Source organism: Mycteria americana, chromosome 7 (assembly GCF_035582795.1).
Source record: "Mycteria americana isolate JAX WOST 10 ecotype Jacksonville Zoo and Gardens chromosome 7, USCA_MyAme_1.0, whole genome shotgun sequence".
In the NCBI taxonomy this organism is placed as follows: Eukaryota; Metazoa; Chordata; class Aves; order Ciconiiformes; family Ciconiidae; genus Mycteria; species Mycteria americana.
Genome location: NC_134371.1, coordinates 40,753,532 through 40,776,463, shown reverse-complemented (window position 1 = coordinate 40,776,463; position 22,932 = coordinate 40,753,532). Strand labels below are relative to the sequence as shown.

At 48.0% G+C, this 22,932-nt stretch overlaps 1 protein-coding gene across 4 annotated transcripts; it reads left to right on the top strand.

Moving 5' to 3' along the window:
* The first annotated feature begins 4,816 nt into the window (after window positions 1-4,816).
* On the top strand, window positions 4,817-22,920 carry SCYL3 (SCY1 like pseudokinase 3). Of its 4 annotated transcripts, none has more exons than XM_075508019.1 (14): window positions 4,817-4,923; window positions 8,548-8,837; window positions 9,356-9,541; window positions 10,220-10,333; window positions 11,319-11,375; window positions 12,135-12,237; window positions 12,822-12,933; window positions 13,623-13,700; window positions 15,862-16,001; window positions 16,794-16,981; window positions 17,519-17,690; window positions 19,575-19,718; window positions 20,326-21,062; window positions 22,477-22,920. In XM_075508019.1, exons 2-14 carry the CDS (start codon window positions 8,673-8,675, stop codon window positions 22,537-22,539), a joined length of 2,259 nt encoding a protein of 752 aa, XP_075364134.1. In that variant the 5' UTR covers window positions 4,817-4,923; window positions 8,548-8,672; the 3' UTR covers window positions 22,540-22,920. The 4 variants fall into 4 exon arrangements, with proteins under 4 accessions (XP_075364134.1, XP_075364131.1, XP_075364132.1 ...); XM_075508016.1 differs by having other exon boundaries at window positions 16,764-16,981; XM_075508017.1 differs by having other exon boundaries at window positions 4,823-4,923; window positions 8,497-8,837; window positions 16,764-16,981.
* The last annotated feature ends 12 nt before the right edge of the window (window positions 22,921-22,932 follow it).

Genomic DNA, 22,932 nt, shown 5'->3' with positions numbered 1-22,932 from the left:
TATGCAGTTTCTTAGAAAATGTAAGACCTTACTAGAAACACTGCAGAAAACTTGAATTAAACTAATGGGTTTCCAGTGTCGCACCTTTCTAGATTCTTTCCATTGGTCTGAGCCCACAGTTCATCTGCCCAGCAGTTGTGCCACATTTAGTCAAAAGCTTTCAGATATTTTTATAGTTATAGCTGTGAGAGAAATTACCCAAACTGCATATTCAGACACAGGCTTTTCTTTTGCGACTGGCACTCGATCATCAGGCTTTTCCAGAAAATTAGTGTGAAGTTATTTAAAGCAGTTGCTCTTCTCATGGAATGTGTTTTGGGGAAAAAAAAATGAAGTGGGTCCTTGGAGTATATGCAAACTATCAATGAAACTGAAGGAGCCTTTAATTGGAAGCTTCAGGTTAACGAGGAACTACAGTTGAGCTTCAGCAAATGGGTGGGTGTCTGTAATTGTAATACAGTTGTGACCATGCTGAGAATAAATGGCAGTGGAAAAATCTCTGGCTGCATTTTTAGTATTCAAGTGTTAGGAGTTTATGAGAAAAGAATAAAAGATCAAGTATTTGTAGCTTTGCCTGGCAGCAGCTAAGAGAAGAACATCATTTATCTGCAAGCAGAGCTTGGTAAAAATTACTCAGCACTTAGTAGCCTGAGGACAGAGCCTGCTAGCCAAGATGAAAACCAGCTGTGCCACTGTACTCTCTAAGGCAGGAGAGAGGCTGATTTTCCCTTTAATTACAGTTCCTGAGACAGAAAGGGGAAAAAAGATATGAGCACATAGACTTTTCAATCTATATCACATTTCCTGTGGGTGTCAGAGGGAGACTGGAAAGTCTGACCTGTAGGGTAACTTTTTAATTATCTGTATTTATGGATTCAGTCCCTGAGTACTGTATCCTGCATAAACTGGGGCGAGGAGGGAATCTGCTTTCTTTTAGCAACTTCTACAACTTCTGTCCTTTCCTCCTTTTCCTGGTTTCTCTCCCTGACTTTGTATAGCTCCTCTTTTCTTTCCCTACAGCAGCAATCCCTAACCATCCCAGGAGTATCCTCTTTCCCAGTCTGCTGCTAATTAATTAATGAGTTTGGTTAGGCAGGTGTTTTACATATAATTAGACCGTAAAGTTAATAGCACAATGAAATAAGCATAGGCTGAGAAGTTCATATGTCTGTTAGCTATTATTCAGGCTTTCTGCAGATGTGCAGTATAATTTCAGTGAGCAATCTAGTTAATGCAGCAGCCTAAGATCTTGTTTTAAATTATTATTTGTACCACACTAGTACTTAGGAGCTTACTAGGGCAACAGACGGTGGGGAAAAGCTAAAGTAAACAAATATCTTTGGCCTTGAGAGCTTATGAAGGACCTGATCCAAAGTCTTTTAAATATCAGTGTGTGGGTAGAGCTGTCTGATAGCAGTTTAACATGTGCATTTCATTCTGAAATAAGACTGCCATGATTCTGTTTAATGTAATCCACTCTGGATTAAATGAAACAGGAACAAGATGTATCTTCTTCTGGAGTAAGTAGGACAAGCTCTGTTTAGATACAAGAGATTTCAAGCCCCTCTGGCAGGTTCTTTAATGGAGTTCCTGTAATACACCACTGGTAAGCTCAGCTGTCTGCTCTTCATGGGAGAAGGCTGAGAATAGCTACAACCTTCCTTCCTTCCATGACCATCCTCCAGAAGAATAAAATACAGGGAAGCTGACTTACTGGTGCAACTTATGGTGGAGCTGTCAGCCCTTAAAGTTGTGATCCGCTCATTTTTTCTTTATGAGGTTCAGGAGAGAGCTCTGAGGCAGTAAGAGAGGTACTGGAGCTGCCTGCCTGCACGGACGGCGGAAGACAGCTCTGCATTGCATGTAGTCCACAGGTAGAAGGTGACGTTTGCAACCAGTCAGTCTAGAAAACCACTTGAATAAGAACACAGACTTTTCTGGAGTTGTATGTTGGGGTCCCTGCCCCCTAAAAAGAGAAACCCACTTCTGTTTATTAAGAAATTGAGTACTTGAGAAATATCCTTAGCAGCAAAGAACTACTGTAATGTAGCTGTAACTAACATGACTATGTGGCAGGAGGACGTCATTGGAAAAGACATCAGCTGCAGTTGAGGTTGGTGCTGGGAGCACCACCCCAGCCCTGTTTCTTCCCTCTGCTTTTTCCAAAGGCCCTGCGGCCTGTGGGAGGAAGAGCTGGGGAACATTTCTACAGTGCAGATAGCAGCTGCACCAGAGTCTGCTGGACAATGCTCCCCAGCGTCCTTTTAGACCTTACAGGCTCTACTCCATAGACGGGCTTTTTGCTCCATCCTCTTCTACAGTTACGAGCTGCCTGTCTCTCCACTATGCCAATCTTTTCTTGCCCAATCGACTTAAACAACCCATTACAAACTTAATGAGGGACTTGCTAAGCGCTCTGTAATCCTGCTAGTTCCCTGTCTACTCTTTCTTCTTCTGCCCTTGAAAGAAAAGGAAGGGGGTTCACACCTACTTCATTAGGTCCTGAGTTACTCTCTGGAGGAGCCTACGTTGGCTGTTCTTAGGAAAGGCAAATTGCAAAGTCTGAAGGACAGAAGCCCATCTTGAGTGTCTGTACAGCGCCTAGCACAACAGGGCTCCGAGCAGGGTGCACACCTCGGTACCTCTTCAGTTTGAATGAAACAGTGGACTCGCACGGGAAAAGCGGATAAAGGGAAGGAGTGCTTCTCCACAGAGGCAGCCCAGCAAAGTAAATACGCCAGAGCAGCCAAGGTTTGCTTTTTTCCTGAGAGCCACATGAATTACACCACAGCCTGAAGCCTGTGGACAGAGCCAAGTGCTGCGAGTAGATACCAGTTGTTGCTTGTTAAGAATTTTTTTGTTTTTACCTGCAGTTGTTCAGGTCTTTCTGCCTTTCCCCTGCCACAAACACACGTGCACACAGAGGACATCTAAATCCATGCTTGGGCTCTTGAATAAACTGTGGCAAGGAATGCCCGCAGTTGCCTTTATTTTGCACTTTGGGGCCAGTGTCTTTTGGCATGACTGTTTGTCCCATGTGGGCCAAAGACTTCAGATCTTTCCTACCTTCGAAAGAGGGAGGTGGCATATCTGAACTTCATTTTAGTTTCTGTTCCTGTATTCATTATGTCACCCCATAATATATGACATACGTTGCCTCACACACTATGTAGGACCCATTCTACTTTCCTTCACCCTCCTCCTCCCATCATCTTTCTGCTTTATTTAAAAAGACCCAGATCATCCAGCTGCCTCTGCCAGAGGAGCAGACTCCTCCTAGCACTCTGCCCCATTGTTAACCCTGACGGGCCGGCTTACAGACCTCCCAGCGCCCAGCAGTGGAAGAAAGCCTTCCTCTCTGCTTGCCTAAACAGATCGTGAAGCTCAACCGAACCAAGCTTGGGTATGGATCTGAGGGGATCCCTTCTTCTGTCCAGATACCTGTGGCTCTCTTGTGCTGAAGGGACTCTAGCATAAGCGACCCACCGGCCAGCACTCCTGCGTCTGCGGGAGTATCTGCACTGTCCACGCTCTGGGCACGGACTGGAAGGCTTCACTAGAAAGAGGGGGAAAAGCGTATTGCTAAAGAATACACTCTACAAAGTTCATGCCAGATTTGACAGCACAAAATTTAATGCAGGCTGAAGTGGTGGAGTTTAGTTACTAAAGAAAGCCAAGGAGTTAGCACAGCTTAGACCACCTTTGTTAAACACACTGCCATTGCCATTAAATCTTTGTCTAGACAAGGCCATGGGTATGGGGTGTGCTGCCGGGCCCTGCTCGCTCTAAGCGTTAGGTTCAAAATGATTGAGCAAACCACATCCTAATGCCCTGGCGCTGCATGAAACTGGAATAACATTGGCGATATGAAAATAGTGTGTGAAAAGCCCAGACCTCCCACTGCGCTATAGTAATTCCTTTCAATGCTCGTTCTGCTGTCCAAAATATTCACGTGAAATCTCTCCCCAGAGTCACTTTACTCTGCAGCATAGAGAGCAATTAGTTTTAATGGCATTAAATAGATCTCCTTATGATCCACGAGTTACACCACCAAAGCAAACGCGCGGGGCTCGGGGCGATGGCGCAGGGAGATCCGTTAGACAGACCACCTGCCTCGCGTACGCGGTTTCCACCCTGTCGCCCGCCCTTTATTTCGGCTGGTGGGGAAGCTATCGCTCGATTCCCCGGAGCAGCGGTGTGGGGGCTGGGCGGGGGAGCTGTGGAAGGAAATTAGCTCGCTAAAGGCAGCCGGGGGACAGCAGGCCGCTGCACGTTCGAAGGAGGGAGACACCTATTCCCCAAGCGCCCGAGGCCCATAAATCACAGGCAGCACTGCTCGCTTCCACACGGCAAAGGAGGTTCAGGCGGAGGGTCCGTCCTGCCCGCCGCGCCCCAGCAGCAGAAATGGAGGACGGGGCTGGCGGGGGGACAGCCCGGCCGCTGCTCGGGGCCCGGACCGCAGCGCAGGCAGGAGCCGCGGGGCTGACCCGAGCAGAGGCTGCACACAGGGGCGGGCTGCGGTTCTCACCGCTGTTCAGTCGCCGCCGCGATGCCCGAGGGACGGGGGGGTGCAGGGCTCGGGCGTGCTGGCAGGCACGGGCCGAGGGCGGGCTCTCCTCGGGCACCGTCGCTGCCGGTACGGAGCTGCCGCGGAAAGGGCGCGGGCGGCCTGAGAGCGACTCGCCCACAACCAAAATGGCCGCCGCCGCTTCGCGGGCCGCGCCCTCGCGCAAGACGACGGCCCGCCCGCTTCGCCCCGCCCCGCCCGCCGCCAGGGGGCGCGCAAGGCAGGTGGCGGCGCTCCGCCCGCCCGACTCGACGTTGCGCCGCTGCCGGAAGCGCGAGTCGGCGGCCGCGCTGTGAGGGAGGGAGCGGCCGGCGGGGCCGAGGCGGCACCCCCCCCCCCGGGCCGGCGGGGAGCAGGTGGGGCGGGGGCGTCTTGAGGGGTGGCCGGGGCGGGAGGCGGCTGGGGGCGCAGGTGGTGGAAGGTGGCAGGGGCTGATGGCGGGGGCCGTTAATGGGGGGCTGACGGGGGTGGCGGGGGTGACCAGGGCTCCGCTCCCCCCCACCCCGCCCCAGGGCGCCGGTGGTCCCGGGGACCCGGTCGCCCCAGCTCCCCTGGCGCCCGGGCAGTGTCCTGCCTGTCCCCGGCGGTGCCCGGCCTGGCGCTGCCTGCGGGCTCGCTGCTGCCGGGGACGCGGCATCGCGCCTGGGGCCGGGGCTGCTGGGCCGCGGCACGGGCGCTCTGCCCCCCGCCTGGGCCGGGTCGGCTGCTTGGGCTGCGGTCGGTGCCTCAGGCCTCGCTCAGGACAGGTCCTGCCGGCCCGGCTCAGAAAATGGTGACGCTGCCCTCCCTCCGCGTGGGTGCGGGTAACTCGCAGGTAGGGTATGCGGTGGGGGTAAAAGCTCGCTTTTCCGGGAAAAAAGCAAATGCCGCATTGGTGACGGTAGTTGTTTTGAGTGCGCTGTAGGCAGCGGTGTTGTTCCCGGCAGCTGATGTTACGCTGGTGTTTCTCGGGGAGCCCTCTGTGTTAAAACGCGTGCTCTTGGTTGCCATGCGCGCCATGCCTGGTGTCCAGGGTTGAACTGTCCTTCGGAAGGTGCAGTAAAAATCACGCTTCCTTTCCCAGAGAGGCTGTTGGGTATTGATCGCCCACCTGTCCGCCTTCGTGGCACTGCTTGCGCAAGGTGCCCGCTGGAGGTTCGCAGTTGCCGCGTTGGGAAACCTCTGCCTCTGGGAACAAAGCACCCATCACCCCTGACAGCAGCTTCCAGGAGGCTCTGCTGGGCAGGGCGAGTGGAAAGCCCGGAACTGCCCCACTCTTAGCTGTGGAGTGACAGGGCTTAGTGCATGTGTTTCAGGTGGATACCTCGTATGCGGGGTGTTATCACTCCACAAATAAGCTCAATTGAAATTCCAACTCTAACACCACTTATGGTAGCAAAGCCAAATTGTTCTTAACTACCAGTCCCTCTGTCTTTCCCTGCTGGGCTCCTGTCCATCTCAAGGTGCACTGTGCATTACATCTAATGTTCGTGTTTACAATTTATTGAAAATAAGATATTAAAGGGTTATAATGCGGGTAGTGCTCTTAACCCACAAAGCATATGTGGTCCTGACACAGTGCAGTTGTGTGCCTGACGGTTTATTTTCGCATCAGAAGAATTCTTCCATGGGTTTTAGCCAAACCTAGGCATACACCTTTGCAAATGCATTTGCCTGCTGGAGTTTCAATAGCCAGCATGTTTTGGAGTGCTGTGGAAAAGATAAGAAACCAAGTGATAGTTTTGTGAAGCTGACGTGTTCGTAAAAAGTGTGGCTCATGGTTCCACAGGGTGCTGTTGCCGCTTGGTTGTTCAAAGCTTCTTGCTTGAAGGTGCTCGGTGTTTGATACCAAGAGTTGCTGGGCTTGTCCTGAGAGGTGGTTACCTGGAGTGGGGGATGCTTATTTGGAGCTGCTTGTTGTGCCGTGGCACTCGAGTAGATTGCAGTTATTTGAATGACGCTGATGTTACTCTGATTTCTGAATGGTGGGCATCCCTGAAGCCAAATTTGTAACTGGTGAATATGTCCATATGTATTTGGAGGAACACGAGGCATTAGGATGGTTCAGATACTTTTAGCTGTCCTGTGCAAAATCTGACTGAGAAATAATTATAGCAGAGCTAGCAAACAAAGCAAAGCTGAAAAGAGCAGAGAATGCACGTAGAGGCACCCAGCTGTGCCCGGGGGGCAGCCGGTGCCATTGCACACAGGTGTGGAAGGTTAACCCGGGGTGAGCCAGAGCAGCGCTCCTAGGGACCGGCTGGAGAGGAAGCCCTTCCTCTCAGGGCGGCGTGAATCCTTTTGTGCCAAGGAGTTCACAAGAAAGTCCTTTTTAGAAATGTGTGTAACTGCTGCGTGGTGCTTCCCTGTCGCCTCTTAGCCCCTCTGTGTAGTGCTGGGAAGCTGCAGTTTAGACTTCTGTAGCTTTCCCTGTATTTCTTAAAGGTCACATTAAAGGAATTGGCACTGAAGAGGTGCAGATCCATCCCTGACACTAGAGAGGAGAGAATGATAGCAAGTTGCATGTTCTGTAGATAATTTCGTGTTGGATTTTAGGTGGATCAGGACACACAAACTGAATTTAAAAAAAACCCCACAATTTCAGACTGTAGTGGTGGTTGTACACTCTGGAGGGTTAAGGTCTGTTCACATCAAACAGTTAAGAGCTGTAATGTGTTCTGGTTCCCATATCTAATGTGTTCATAGGGTGCATTCCTCCCAGCAAGAAGCACATCTAACAAAAGTGATTAAATGATGTGTGAGCAAGGATTTGTATGAAGTCTGTTAAAAAGGCAGCATTCTGCTCCTTCCCAATGCTCTTGTTGACTAGCGGGTCATGCAGTTGGCATATTTACATTTAATAAAGACATCAGATCATAACGTGTTTCATTATAGGACACTTTGGGGAAAGGGGAGGCAATCATGTAGACAACTAATTCTTAACTGAAGCAGTGAAAAGAAGCCAGGGAACCGTAACAGCAGCTCTCCAAAAGGCCCCCAGCACTGCTGACCTTGGAGCTCTGGGAAGAGCTTGAACTAGAGATGTGGGAGAGGGGCCAGAGCAGCAGCTTTGCTGGAACAGCTCTATCAGGGAGCTGAGAGACTCCCATGCTGTTGCCCTCCTGAAGCCCCAGGTCATGGCTGGAAGCAACCACCATAAAGCGATTCTCCAGGTGCAAAAAATGTTTGGGGGTGGGCAATTTTTTTCCCCACTTTTCCTGAAACCTGAGGTTTTGCTCTCTCCTTCTCTCATTACTAAAGATCTTTGCTAACTTCTGTATACAGACTGGTATTCAGGGTCTCGCCTGTAGCCTGTGATCACAAGCCTGAGTATAGAGCATGTGCTCGGTCAGTGTTTTCTAAAAGAGCCTCTGCAATCAGCGTGTTTGTTTTACCAGTTTTGTGTGCGAGGAAGCAGCACAAAAATCTGTGTCAGCCTCTTGCTGACAGAGGCTGTGGGAGGAAGGAAGGGTTGGCAGGCAGATGGAATATTTGTCAGATGGAGAGAAGGTAATCGGGGGGGAAAAGCAACCTTCTCCAGCGGCATGCCTGACTATAGCTTCACTGAAATCCTCTGTGCCTTGGAGAATTGAGCAGTGACTGCTTTTAAGAAGGCTGGGGGCTCCTTGTACCCTAAGGCAGTGGCAATCACAGTTCCTAACTGCTGACTAGGCTTAGTCTGAATTAAACCTCTGGAGTAGGTGTCTGCATGACTGGGGCTATTGGTGGATTCTCCATTTGGTAGCCAGGTCAAGGACTAGTTGTAGACACCGTACTGTCTATTCATCTGTATGTCAGAGCTGGTGCTGTCTGGTGGTGACGCTGACACAGATGCCAGCGCAGTCCTAGGTCCACAGCTAGAGAGCTGCTCGCCTGTTGATCTTTTGTGGACATTTGGTTTCCTTTACAAAATAAACGATGGGGATTTTATTCTTGTCCTTAAACTGAAGGAGAGGATACTGGCAGGAGGAAGTTCTTCATGGCTGTTTCATGCTTTGCAGAAAATGCTCTGAAGGTGAACTGGACAGCACCCGCCGGAACTAAATCTGTCTGAAAAAATCTTCCTTCACCCAAAGGCCTATTTGTCTCAAGAGGGAACCTCTACAACGGCCGAACTCTGCAAGTGATGGGCTCGGAGAACAGCGCTTTAAAGAGCTACGCACTAGAAGAGCCGCCATTCACGCTGCCAACTGGACACACAATTTATTCAGCCGTGCTACAAGATGGAAAACTTGCTTCGGTCTTTGTGTACAAGCGAGAGAATGAAGATAAGGTTAATAAAGCTGCCAAGGTACTGTAGAGAGCGTGCCTGGGACAGACTTGTGAGAGCTATCCCTCTTTTTTCTTGGAGGGATGGGAATCAGTTAATGAGGGTCAAACTCTTGGGGAGTAAGGGCAGGAGAAAAGGTCAAAGTTGACCCTGGCTGCAAACAGCTGCTGTGCAGGGGGAAAAAGGGGGTCGGCAGCTGTGAAGTTTATCATGTGCCGCACAATGCGAGCAGTGGTGGGAAGCAATGTTCAGATAGCAATACCTGCAGAGTACTGGTCTGTTCCTGCAGATATAAGTCAGAGAGTCTTTCCTGGGTGCATCCTACCCAAAATACTGTGTTTATTCTGTGTAAGACTTTGTATCTAGATGTATTATAAAAAGTTTTGCAGTGAGTGAACGAGTGTGCTGAGTGCTTGGTGAGGAGCAGGGATGGGCTGTCTAAATTCAAGCGGAAAACATGGCTAAAAGTACAAGGCTAAGCTCTGCAGCCAAAAGAGATGCCTTGGATGAGATTTAACAGATGTCTTTGTTTCTGCAAGCACCTGAAAACCTTGCGCCACCCTTGCCTTCTGCGCTTCCTCTCTTGTACTGTGGAAGCAAATGGGATCCACCTGGTTACAGAACGTGTGAAGCCTTTGGAGATGGTCCTGGAGACACTCTCGTCTGCAGAAATCTGCGCAGGGATCTATGACGTGTTGCTGGCGCTCATCTTCCTCCATGACAGGGTAGGTACCACCGGCAGCAGTTGTCAGGCTTTGGTGGGAGCCAGATGAAACACGACAGGAGAGCGTTGTGCCTGGGCTTGCCTGGATGACTGTCTCATTCCTGGTTCTTCACAAAAAGACAGACCCACACCCCGCAGTTCTTCTAGGCTGAAACTGCTAAAATCATTGGCTGCTTTGTAGGAGGGAAGGGTAATTGAAAATGCTGTGGGTTTTGGAAGTAAGGGAGCAGTTCTCAATTCATGAATTGACATCTGCTTGCAGTGCTTCTTACTTTAGGGAAATGGGATTGCTCAGCCTTGGCATTTATTTACAGCTGTTGCCGCGTGTCAGAGATCGGTGTCACCGCTCCCGTGTTTTGGCACCATGTATTTGTCCAGGACGGCAGTTAAATCCCAGCACAGACTGTAGCTTTTGGGCTTTGTGTTCATAGCTGGAGGTCTTCTCTGGATTTACAATTGCATTGCATGGGCTGTGACGATTAGAGCTTTATCTGCTGTAAAACCCCAGCCCTTCTGCCTGATACCTTCTAGTCGCCTACAAAATCCTGAAGGACCTTTAGAATTGTGTGCTTTCTGGCACCTTTTCCTCAGCTCCTTGCAGCACCTAATTAGTGCTGATTTTACATCTTCATCTATCCCCAAGTCTGTTATCCTTTTTTTTTTTTTTTTAATGTTTTAGGGAAACCTAACGCATAACAATGTCTGTTTATCATCTGTGTTTGTAAGTGAGGATGGGCACTGGAAGCTGGGAGGAATGGAAACAGTCTGTAACTTCAGTGAAGCCACCCCAGAGGTAAGAGCCAAGCAAAGCATGCCCTCTGATGCCCGGGAGAGGGCTCCTGGCCTGCTGAAGCTGGCCATCTATGGATGTGAAGGCCCAAGTCCTTCCAGTTAGTTGAATTTACTATTAAGTGTGTTGGCTCACTTCCAGCTCTGACCTGAATCTTTACTCTAAGGACACCGTAACTATAAACTACAGCGTCTACACAAACAGAAACTAATTCCCAATTAGCCAAAAAGCAGCTACTTTTCTAAGGGAGGACTGCTGGCTGGAGGGTAGGTTAAGACTGGGGAGAGTGAGAAATCTTTGCTCCTCTGGACTGATTTAAAAACAAACTAAAAAAAAAAAGCTTTCGTGTGAAGCAGGAAGATCCAGGTTGAAATGAATCAATAAGAACAAGAATTTAAATGACTCCTTAGCTTTTGCCGCTGGCATCTTCATTGCTTGTTACTGGTCTCAGCAGAAAAATTCCTGGTTTGGTTTCTGCTGCATGCTGTGCAGAGTCATTGCTGCAGCCTGGCACTGTGTTGTAAATGTATATTGCCTTTTCTCCCAGAGGATCCACAAATCTTTCACGAACTGTATTGAGTGTCCCTGGCGTGTATCACTTTCAGAAGGGATCAGGCAGACACACAACTGGTGTGCTGGTGGTGCACAACAATGCAAAGAGCATGGCAGTAAAACCTGACTGCTAAAGCTCATGAAATCCTTTCCCTGTCCAGATGGATCATGCGGGACAATAGGACTGAGGACTAAAGGGATGAGTTGGCTGTGATGCCCTGAAGTTGCTTTCTGTCAGCTTGGTGCTTCACACCTGGTCCTTTTGTGCTTCCCCTCTGGGCAGAGCAAAGCGCAGCCTGCCCTGGGTGCCAGCTGAAGGGGCAGAGGCAGACCTCCTGCCACACGCTGAGCCCTGGCCTGCAGGGAGAGCATGCTCCTGCTGCTTGGTGCAGATAAGCAATCAAGGTAGTTCCTGTCTCCCTTCTTCTCCTTCCAGTTCCTCTGTCATGTCAAGTCGGTACGAGACCAGTCGTGCATCCCTTGCGAGGAGATGGTGAGTAACATCACTTGCTGGCGGAACTTCTTGCTGGCAACAAATAAAAGTGTGATGTTCGGGAAATAGTTTTCATTCACATATTTTACTTCCTTATGCCTGAACGGGAGGAAGTGGCTGTTGGATAATACCTGAGGCTTACTCTCTTCCTTTTTTTCCCCCTTCCCTCCTATCCTTGGTTTGGGTATGGTGTTGGGCACAGGGAAGTGAAATTCTGAATGAGGAGTGGTGGGACAGCAGGTTGTCAAAATATTTTTCAAACACTTTGTGTTGCAGCTTTAATGCTTCTAAATCACCAAAGCTTTGCAAAAATTACAGAGTAGTTGCTGAGATTGCCCAGATCACTGTGGTCACACAGTTGTGTAACTCTCAATAAAACAGCCTTTTTTTCCACTTGTTAGTCACCTCCTATCTATTACGAATCCTATGAGTTGCTTATCTTAAAGGAGCACTCGCTTTCTCTCTAATTAACACCTGTTTCCACAGAAATGCTGAAAGTTGTTGACTTGCAATTGTGGTGTGCATTCACGGGGGAATTGTTTCATCGTGATGTAGTTGCTCCTGTGGGTTATAAATTCCCTGGTGGAGGTTTTTTTGCATAATATTCTACTTGTACAGTACTTAGCGGAGCTTTGGTGCTATAAAAAGAATTAGAGAGTGTATATGGTGGGGGGTGGGAATAGAGATTCATGGAAACTACCAAGTATTTAATAAACTCCTGCTTTGCTGATCTTTTTGGGTTTTTGGGCTTTTTTTCAGTCTGCAGATTTCAAAATTCTGCCCAACAGCTATGGGCACGCAAGGGATGCCTACGCGTTTGGAACAATGGTTGAAAATCTCCTGACAGTCCTAAATGATCAGGGTGAGGAATGACACGTGTTTATTTGCTACCGACAGGCCTCTGTAGCTTATTCCTTCCGTGCGTCGAGCCCTTTGCCTTTTGCAGCTGGCAGATGTGCTACAGGTTCAGTGGCCATCGTTTTTCTTCGTGTTTGCTAAGTTAAAATGCAGGCTTGGCTTCTCCTGTATTCCCCTTTTCCTGCATTTGAACAGGGTCAGATGTGGCTGGAGGGCACCAGCCACCCCCACGCTGCTCTGCAGCAGACAGAGGTTCGCTTGGTCCTGCCCCCCCAGCTGCTTCATCAAGGGTGATGGACACAGGCGTGTGGATGTTGTGTACCACAGCTGAGCAGGGGCTGCTGCCTTCTAGCAGAGAGGGAGCAGGAAGCTTCTTGGAGGGCAGTAGCACTCCTTGGTGCCCCAATAGCCAAGAAGCCTAGGGAGAGAAATGGAAATGCTATTTTTCCTTCCTTTAGGGACATATATGAGCAATTTTGCTATCAACTAGAGCTTCTAAAAATAAGGTTTTGGGAGGGTGGAGGACTCCTGAACATAGCTTGTTCAATGTTGAGAGAGAAATCTAACTGTAGGTGCTCTGGATTTCAGTTTCAGCAGATATTCTCTCCAGCTTTCAGCAAACCTTACACTCTACACTGCTGAATCCAGATCCAAAGTGTCGTCCACCACTGTCCAGCTTATTGTGTCACGAGTTCTTCAGGTAAGGAAAGGAATATCCTGCCCATCTTGGTATGTCTTGATGCTGCTTATTTCTGTGTTGTAAATGTGTTACTTTTGGGAAGGTGTGTTACTTACCGGATGGGAGGTGCAGACTTAATCCCTACCTCTTACAGGGATCTCTGACAAAGACACTCCTTAAACTGAACGCATTATCAGCCTTCCAAATGAGGTGCTGAGTTAGCAGTGGTGACAGAAGTGTCCCCCTTAGTCACATACAGTCAGCTGGATCTCCCCAAGCTTAGGGGAGCTGGTGGGAAATGCTCTAGAAAATAAAATCATTAGTGTTACCACTGGAGCGAAGCAGGCTCTGAGATAATCCACCCAGAGCTGTGTCTGCTGTCGCCGAGTGCTTCTCTAAGTGGTGGCGTTAGCATAGGGTGGCGCTTCCTTCTGCTTATTGCCCCAGGCAGGTGGTCAGAGGTGGCTCATGCCGCATTGCCGAGGTCTACATATGAACTGCTGACTTCAAAGTGCAGCACTGCGCAGGTGCAGCTGTCGGGTAACTGGTCACACCTCCACGCTGGCGTTCTTGGTCCACCGGCATTTGACTTGTATCCCTCTGTCTAGTTCTCTCTGTTAAATGAAGGATGGGGATTTGCAGTCTCTTGGTTGTGGGTGGTTTAAGCATCAGTAAGGATCGCACTTGACAGCCTATGTTTCTGTGCTTAGGAATGATTTTCTGGAAGTTGTGAATTTTCTGAAGACCTTAACACTGAAGTCTGAGGAGGAAAAAACTGAATTTTTCAAGTAAGTGAAGGAACTATAATCTGGAAGCTTCTTATTTCAGAAATACTTCTGCCAGATGGGATTATGGGGGGACCTCGGAAGGCTAGTGGCCAGAGAGGTAGTTCCTCAAGTGTCAGATTTTGATTGCTGTGGCAGAACATTGTTTGCTCTGTAATATTTTGGGTACTCCAGCCATAATGATCGCATAAAAGAGGAAACTCTTCACTCCCTCCTTTCCCAATTGTGAATGGTTTGGTGTTTGGGAGAAGTGGTGCCTGCCAGGCTCTGCATCATTCTGATACTCGCCAGCGATGCTGTGCGCAGCCGTATGGGCAGCAGTGTTTTTACCTGCTACAGACCAATGGCTGTCTCTGGAGAATCAGTCAGAAACTGGACTGTAGTGACATGTTCAGGGGTGCTTTTCTGAATCCTGTCTACTTGCTAGCAGCTGGGTTGAACTCCTGCAGGGCCAAGAACAGAAGCTTTCCCAGAAGTACAGGGATATGAAAAGGAAATAATTTTTCCATTGTCCGTGTTCTGATTGAGTTAATGCACTTTGTGGGGCATAATGCTGACGTTATTAGCAGAAGTTAAATTATTCAGGTTCTCTTCCACCTGCTTTAGCAGCACTGTCCCATCTGCCACTGCACCACAGCTAAGCAGGAATCATTTGAAAAGCCCGTTTCATGTGCTGTAGCGTTGCGGTAGAGGAGGGAGTGTGGCCTAACAGCTCGTCTGCTCAAGCTCTGGTGAACAGCTCCTCACTGGAGCTGTCCTGGGGTCCTGCTGCTTTACACAAAGACTATCTGCTTGCCCAGTTTCAAAATACTCTAAAGTATCAGAGAACTTGTAATGTGCTAGAAAAAAAGAATCTTTCCCTCGCCTCGTTCTTAGAAGTAGCTTTATTTTAGATGTGACTTTGCAAAAAAGTGAAATCTAGCACCAGGCACCTCTTGAGGGTGAAAATTTCTTCCATTTAGGCAGATCTTGTAAACTGCTAATGAGACCGTTTTCAATAAGACATGTTGGGTGAATTAATCTTGTGGTGCCAGCCCTGTCTGGGTAAAGCTGTTGTCTGTAATGGATCTCAGCTGCAGTAGTGCAGCATCTGCAGGAAATCCTGTTGTCGTGGTCCCCAAGAAGTTTTCTCTAAGGGAAGCTTCCATATAGTCATGGCATTATCTGGGCCTGAAAAAGGGAGAAGCTGAATTTTTCTTTATTTTTCCATATAAAGGAGCCTGGGTGTTCTTACAGAGCTATTTTCCTGCCTGTGGTCACTGTCAGTTGTAACACTGGATTGATTTCACTAGTTTGAGACCAAGTGGAGCAAAGAAGAAGAGAAGGGGGATCTTAGCAGGAGCATTCAGAATGGTTCCCACCATCTGTGTAACAGCAGCATTTACTGAGGGAGGGAACAAATACTTTATTTAAAGATAGGGCAGTGTTGCTCCTGTATCAGGCAGAGGGGCTTTCACAGCATGTGCACTATTGCTCTTAAGTGTCCTCCAAACCTAGAGAAAAGCAGTAATTGTTACTCATATTTTAAAAATGAAAATCCTACAAAGAGGAGCAGTTGCACAAAATAAAACTCTCTGTGATTTAAATAAACCCGACCCATGCTCTGTTGGCCACCTCTGAAATGTGTGAGATTGGAAGTGGTTTCAAAATGGGATTCCTGTTTTGCAAGGGGAACTTCCCTTGTGGTGGGTAGAACAGCCTTTTCCTCAAGCAGTAGGAAAATTCTTGCGATGCACCAGGTTGTGGGGTGAGAGGTCAACTCTGTTCTGCAGTTTTAACGCTGTAGCACTTCATGGGAGATACCAGCTCTGAGACAGTTTGATGCTACAGCAGTGGGCAGCTTCTCAGAGGGGGAAGCCTTCATGAGCCAGCTGCAGGTGTGGCGGTGCTTCTGGATGTGCTCGTGACAGCCTGTGATCGGGTGTGGGGTTTTACAGGATGTGTCTCTGGCCTCTGCTTTGTGTTATTGGTTGCCTGAAAGCCTCAGGCAGGAGCAGAGCCTCGTCCTTCTAGGTTAGTGTGTACACAGAGTGAGAGGCTGTGATGGGACTTTGTCTCTAGGAGATGAGTCAGACCCCCAAAAAGGGGAAAGCAATATTAAAGGAAACAGTCATAAATGCATGGAAGGCTGCCTTGATACTAATTGCTCTCTCCTGGAACGCAGGTTCCTGCTGGACAGGGTGGCCAGCTTGTCAGAGGAGCTGATAGCGTCACGCCTGGTGCCTCTTCTACTCAATCAGCTCGTGTTTGCAGAACCTGTAGCTGTCAAGAGTTTTCTTCCTCATCTTCTGGGTCCAAAGAAAGGTGACCTTTAAATACTTTGTCTCTTCAGAATTATTACTGACACGTTTGGAATGAATTCAGAGTGGTCCTTCCATTGAGTCAAGGGACTAGTGGTGTTCATTTAACCAGAACAAATACTGTAACATACAGAACTGGAAAGGACGGTTGTGTGCTTCCGCACTTGCAGCACTTTCTGCTGCTCTGCTGATGCTGGGAAGGAATTGCCTGGGCTCTTTCCCAGGTTTACATGTCCCCCCACCCGCCCACCCCAGGCTTTCTCAGTGGCTCCCTACATGTCCCTCTTCTCACCTTTCCCCTACCCTCCCTGCCCTTTTTACTTCTGCCACTGCACTCATTCTCCTGTAAGGGTGCTCAGTCTGTTCTTTCCTCTGTAAGGGGTGTTCAGCACATCTTGCTGGATCCCCAGCTGTCTCTGTCCCCACTGTTTGCCTCCCCTCTCTTACAGTTTTTCCTAAATAGCTACTGGTGTTTCGGACAAGCAATACCTGTCCTGTGATGGTTTGACCTTCTGTGTTCAGAGCCATTGCCATTGAGCAATGGATGCTGGCACTGCTGCCCCTTCTCCCTCCCAGAGCCATTGCCATTGAGCAATGGACACTGGCACTGCTGCCCCTTCTCCCTCCCATCGCTGACATCCCAAGCACGCTGTGTTGGCAGCTGACAAAGAATCAGACCTGGCAGTGGGGTGATGCTGTAGATCTCAGCTGTGATGATTTCTCAGTGAGTAGCTTTCGGGTGAGCTGTCTCTCATTGTTGAAGTAGCCTTTTCCCATCTTCACCTCTCTCCCCTAGAGCAAATTGGAGAAAGCCAGACCAGCTGCCTCCTGTCGCCAGCCTTGTTCCAGACACACGTCATTCCTGTGCTGCTGAAGCTATTTGAGGTTCATGAGGAGCATGTTCGAATGGTGTTGCTGTCTCACATTCATGCCTACGCAGAACTGTTCTCTCAGGAGGAGTTAAAAAACATCATACTGCCACAGGTTAAGGACAGCAAAACAATATGCAGTATATCCTAGAATATGGGGTTTCTACTGCTTGGGTTGATTCTTAGCTTAAAGTTAGGATCTCATAGTGCTGGCCACAGGCAGGCAGTTTGCAACCTCCTTTCTACGCAAGCCCTTACACCCCATCCTGATCTGGTGTGCTGTTTTTGTTAAACCTGATGCCCGCTGTCACACGCAGCCGATACCTGTTGGCATTGACTGGCAGCCTCACAACAAGAGACTGTGTTTCTGTTTCACACCACAGCTGTCAAGAGTGAAGGAGTGATTGGTCTGAGCTCAGGGTACCTTGGCACTGTGGTCTAGTGCTCAAGCAGGCACTAGGATCAGCCACCCTCTTTAGCTTGTAAGACAAAGTGGAAGGCTGATTTTATGCTAGGGAATAATGTCTGGTATCTACTGAGACCTGTGGGAGATTGTAGAAATGAAATGTGCTGTAAATATAACATTTAAGGGGAAATAAGTGAAAAAGCAGAGTTTTCTGTTCTTGGTAACATTATCATGTTCTTGGTGTAGGTATTGCTGGGCCTTCGAGATACCAGTGACTCTATTGTTGCGATAACACTGCACAGCCTAGCAGTTCTCGTCTCCCTGCTTGGACCTGAAGTAGTTGTAGGTGGAGAAAGAACGAAGATTTTCAAAAGCTCTGCACCAAGTTTCATGAAAACTGCTGATCTCTCCCCAGAAGGTAAATGATACGGTCAGAGCGCTCTCGGGATTCTTACCCATTCTGTCCAAGCAGCATAGGCAAAATTTCTTGGATGATTAATCTGTTGCTGTTGACAAGTTAATTGGAAACAAAGCTAACTTGCAGTTAAACTTTAATTCTAAATCAGGTGCTGACTGCTTAGAGATACAGAATTTATATCGTAAGAAGAGTTATATAGAAGTATTTTAAATGTAGGAAATATATGGGGGAAAAAAATTAAATATCTTCTTCATTTTAAGAATCTCTGTAAGCAAAGGAGATTAAGTGTGTGTGTTTGTCTTTGGAGGAAAAACTATCCTGCCCTTCTAAGGGACTTATGTACTCATCCAGGTAGTTGTTTAAAATTCCTCTGTCCTTCATGTTTTTAAAAATAGTAAGTCTCATCCTCTTCCCCCAATTTCTATTCATAGATTGGAAAAGGAATACGAACTTCCCTATTTTCTCAGCTCTCAGGAGGCTTTTCAGCTAATCAAAATGAAGACAGTAATCCCTGCACCTGCTAGATAACTTGGAACCAAGTGTACTAAGGGAAAGCTTTTCTGGATATTCAAACTAAGAATGCTTATAACTGGAGGGAAGAATCGGCATTTGTTCTACTTTAGACATATAGATACCAAATGAAGTTCATGACAGAGATCAATTTAAGTATAAATGTTTTCTTCCTGATTATGTGTGTACTGACAGTTACCACCCTTTATTAAAATCTGTGGATGGCTCATTGCATTATTTTGCTTTACATTATTTTAGTAGGCTATAGTAAATAAACCCCTTTGGATTGCATGCTAAAACCAGGTTTATTTTTCAGAATATCTTTAAAATTAGACCTGATTTTATTGACAAACAACAAAAAATCCCCACTTTGTCCTCAACAGGGAGTGACAACCTGCAAAAAACAGTACTTGAGGCTGAACACGTGAGGCTTAACAAGCTGTTTGCTTGAGTCCCTAAAAGGATGTGCCTTTTATCAAGGACACTTTGGGGAGGGGGTGGGTTCTGTGTGTTATTTGCAGTCCTTTCCAGTGCCACAGGCCATGTGTCTCTCTGGCTGTGCTGGTAACCCCTAGCCTAGGCAGGTGCAGCTGGCTGGGAGCACAGGTGAGCCACGTGGAAGCAGATGCAGCACTGGCCCAAGCCATGCTGTTCTGGGGTGGTGGCAATAGGGCCTCACACAGTTGAGGCCAGTGAATCACTGCCACAACTCCCAAAAATGAACTGGAACTAGGTGCTTGCCCAGCTATCATCACTGGCCCAGAGAAACAAACCTGCCTTGTGCAGCTTCAAAGTGTGGCCTGTACTGCCTGCTGCTCCACCTCACCTCAGGTGTGATACCAGGGAGGCTGTCACACAGCCTGCAGGGTAGGGCCTCTTCTTCCTGTAAGCTGCTTTGCTCATGCCCAGGCATAAAAGAGAGTTTGTGTAGTCACATGAGTTTGCTTATGCTTTGAATTGTTGTGACTGTCAGTGCTGTGCTTTTGTATGAGAGGCAGGTAACAGGATTTGCGATGCCATGCAGTACAGAAGCTGGGATTTTGGATCCAGCCAGGTGGCAGACAGTATTTTTTAAGCATCTGTTCTGATCATAATCAGTTCGTTCATTGTGTATTTCTTGAAAGAACATAGCAAAAACTGACCATTTACAGTTGCCCAAACTTTGTCTTGGCAAGAGCTGCAGATAGCAGGAACAGAGGAGTATTGTGTTATATACAGCTCGAGATGCAGCTGTTGCATTGCTGTGCCAGTCTTCATTCAGTATTGCTTGTCAGTGTTGTAAATAAGAACGTTCCAACACTGCGGGCAGTTTCAACTAAGACTGACAACACACCTTGTGGACCTGGTGTCCTTTCTTTTCTTTTATCCCTGCAGACTCCCCCAGTCATGTTGTAAGCAATCAGAGAAATCAAACCTCTCGGTCTTTGAAGAACAATTCTAGTGTGTTCCCCATCACTGGAACTGTACCTGTTAAGAAGCTTTCTGTGCAACAAGACAATCCACTGGCTTTAAAGACAGGTAAAACTTTGCCCTAGCTCTTCCTTTTTAGAAATCAAGTGTCCTACAAATTGCTGGAAAATATGTTAATTTTTCCCATGCGCTGATCTGAAAGAGATCCAGTGAACCAAGGAAGGTAATAGTGAAGGAATGAGAGTGTGACTCTTGACTTCCTAGGGAACAGTTCTCTGCGAATCCAATATGCACAGACTGCTGGCTGGCTGGCTGACCGGCCTCGAATTTCTGTTTCCATAAGGCAGGTTCTCTGCTGTGCTTTTACACCCCTCCCACAGCTTGGCAGATACACTAGATTTATAGGTCAGCTCATTCTCTGGCCTCAGAAGCTGACTCTGTTTACTGTTGTGGCCTTTTTTCAGTCACCTGTTGCTTATCAGCAGTCAGCTTTTATTGCCCTAGGGCCTTGAGATGAATACCCCTCCTTTGCAAGCAGGAAGGTGGCTGTGCTTTCTCATATGAGAGGAGCTTAGCACTGAAGCATCTTTCCAATCAGCATTACTGGCTTATTTCCATGCCAGGTGCTACCTGTGATGTCAAGAAGTTTTAGGCACAACTCTCTCTCTACACTGGCTCTCTTGAAATGAGTATGTAACACCTTTGTCTTCCACAGGTGAGCAAGACGCTCAGTCCCCCCTGAATGGAATTCGTGGAAGCATTAATACGCTAGGGAGCAGCAGGAACTCTTTGACTACCTCCGAAAAACCAGCAGAGGAGTGGCCGGACTGGAGTGAGCCAGAGGAGACAGACACTGAGAAAACTGTGAACATTCAAATTCAGCCCCGAGAGCCACGGGGCAGTGTGGGACCTTATTTTGCTGAACAGGATGTAGATGAGAAGCCTTGGGATGACTTTGAGCCCAGCAGCCCTAGTCCTGAACTGTCCTCAGGAAACTGCCTCACTGTGACACAAGCTGATGCAATTGAAATGCCAAGGCCTCTGCCAGGTACCCATCAACTGAGCAAAGAATTCAGAAGCCTCAGACTGAGTCCTCCCACAAAGTCCTGCCCCAGGAACAGCTGGAGCAATGACAAGTGGGACCACCAGGAACAACTGGGAGAAACTGTGCTGCCAAAAATGACCTTTCAGGAAAGGTTGAAGTCCTCATCGGAGTCTGGCCTAGGAGAAGAATTCACAATCAAAGTGAAGAGGAAACCCGTGCAAGACCCTGAGCTGGACTGGTTTGCTGACATGATCCCAGACATTAAACCTTCTTCAGCTATCTTGATTTTACCTGGGGCGAGGACAGAAGTGGTTGCTGCCAGTCACTCTGGTGCAGTATCCAGCAGAGAAGGTGCCTCCCCGAATGTGCTGTTTTCATCCAAATTTGCAGCAGCTGATGTTACTGAGGTAAGAGGCTATAGCAGTGGGGTTTAAATGACTGCACACTTGAGAGGATCCTAAAGCATGTACATAGCACAACACACTGTTGTAGCACCAGCTGGCTCCTTAATCAGATGGTGGATAACCTGAGGAAGTTATCAGCAGCATACGACTGTACAGTTGAGTCTTTACCTGTGAATACAAGACGCTGAGCTCTGAATGATGCACCTTATCAGGCACCAGGTAATTCGGTGGGCTGTTACTGCAGCAGCAAGACAGCTGTGTTAAAAAACAGTGAGGGAATGGACTTAACTTGTACACTGCTAAAGGGACTGACTAAGGAGTTTTAACCCCAGCTTTTAATTTGTGCTGCTGTCTCCTGGATGCAAGGACCCTACACTATGTTAGGGAGCCTTGGTTTGCTGGACAGGTAAAACAAGGCTGGATCCTGCCTGCTGAACAGGCATGGCCCCAAGCACAAACAGAAGGGGGCGTTCAAGCACAGGGGATGTTCAGGACTCAGTCTTGCTCCTGGCTCTTCTAGGAAAATCTAATAGCGTTGTAAATAAAGGACCAGGACACCAGAACCTCTGGATTACAGAGTAAAGCTTTTTGGGTGCTGTGCTTTCATGAAGGAATAGCTGAGACATTTCTCCATTTCAGAGAATCAGGGGAGTTATAAAACTGCCTTTTTCAGTAAGCAGGTAAATCCCTCTAGCCCCATCACAGAGACTTCAGAGACTGCTTCTGTTTCCTAGGAGGGGAGGTAGCACTTCCACCACTGCCACCTGAACACATAACTCCGTTAGGGAATAGGTGTTGATTTCAAGTTGTTTTGCTAATTCAGCCTCAAGAGAGCTACCCCAGGGGTAGCAGGTAGTATGGGGAGAGGAGCCTTGGATGTAAATTGAAGTTGTTGACAACATTTGAAAATGGCACACTTGATTTTTAAGAAGCACTGTCATGGTACCAATGCCATTTTGGGGGGGGAGTTGCTCACTGTAGTGTGGTCAGTGCTGAGGAGTGGTGGAAGAGCTGTGTCAGTGGATGGGTGAGATCAAACTCATAGTGTTAGAATACAGCAGGACAACAGCTGTTTCCTAGGAGGAAAGAAATCATCTAGTTTATAGCATCCTGTTCTTAATGGGAAGTGGTTTTGGTACAAACAGTTCTTGCTTTAATTTTAGGAAAAAAAAAATAAGAATCTTACTGTTACTTTGCTCTTTGTGTCTTTAGGGTGTTTCCTTCTGTAGTTAAAAGTTCTTTAAGACAGAAAGCTGTAAATACTGGCACTTCATTTTTGGTCTTATGAGGGGCTTTCCACATTCTGGATGAATGTCTTGCTCTGCCGTGACAAGCCACACAGGCTACTGCCTGACTCCTGTGGCTTTGCCAAGTACAGTAGACATGCCTTAATGTTGATAATTTTACGTGATTCTAGGCTGAAGCTGCAGGCTGGGGTGAAGAAGAGGAGTTGAACTGGGAAGATGATACTAACTGGTAATGGGACTGAAAGAGACAGGCAATTTATGGTGTGATGGATTCTGTAAGAGACATCGCTGCTTCCCCAATACAATGGATAAGTACCTCAGCACTGCTTTTGCCAGAAGGCAGGCACTTGCTGCAGCAGCCAGCAAGATCTTGTGGGGCCCGATCTCTTGCAATGGATGCTCATTTCCAGTCTGTGCCAAAAACTGCAGGGGTGAGGCCTGCACTCAAGCAATATGCCCAGCTGTGGTGTGTGCCACTGCCACTGGAAAGAGGAACAGCGTGATGGGTGTGGTGATGCTGACGTGCTACTGGAAGCCAAGAGTGGTGTAAGCAGTTGTTCCAGAACTCATCCCTGCTCTGAAAAACTGATGACAATAAATGAAAGTCACACTGAGCTCTTTGGTTA

Coding starts and splice junctions, on each gene's coding strand:
- SCYL3 (XM_075508016.1), top strand. CDS start 8,673: ATGGGCTCGGAGAACAGCGCTTTAAAGAGCTACGCACTAGAAGAGCCG. Junction 10,334..11,318: donor TCAGTGAAGCCACCCCAGAG/GTAAGAGCCAAG, acceptor TTCTCCTTCCAG/TTCCTCTGTCATGTCAAGTC. Junction 16,002..16,763: donor TCTTCTGGGTCCAAAGAAAG/GTGACCTTTAAA, acceptor TTGTTGAAGTAG/CCTTTTCCCATCTTCACCTC.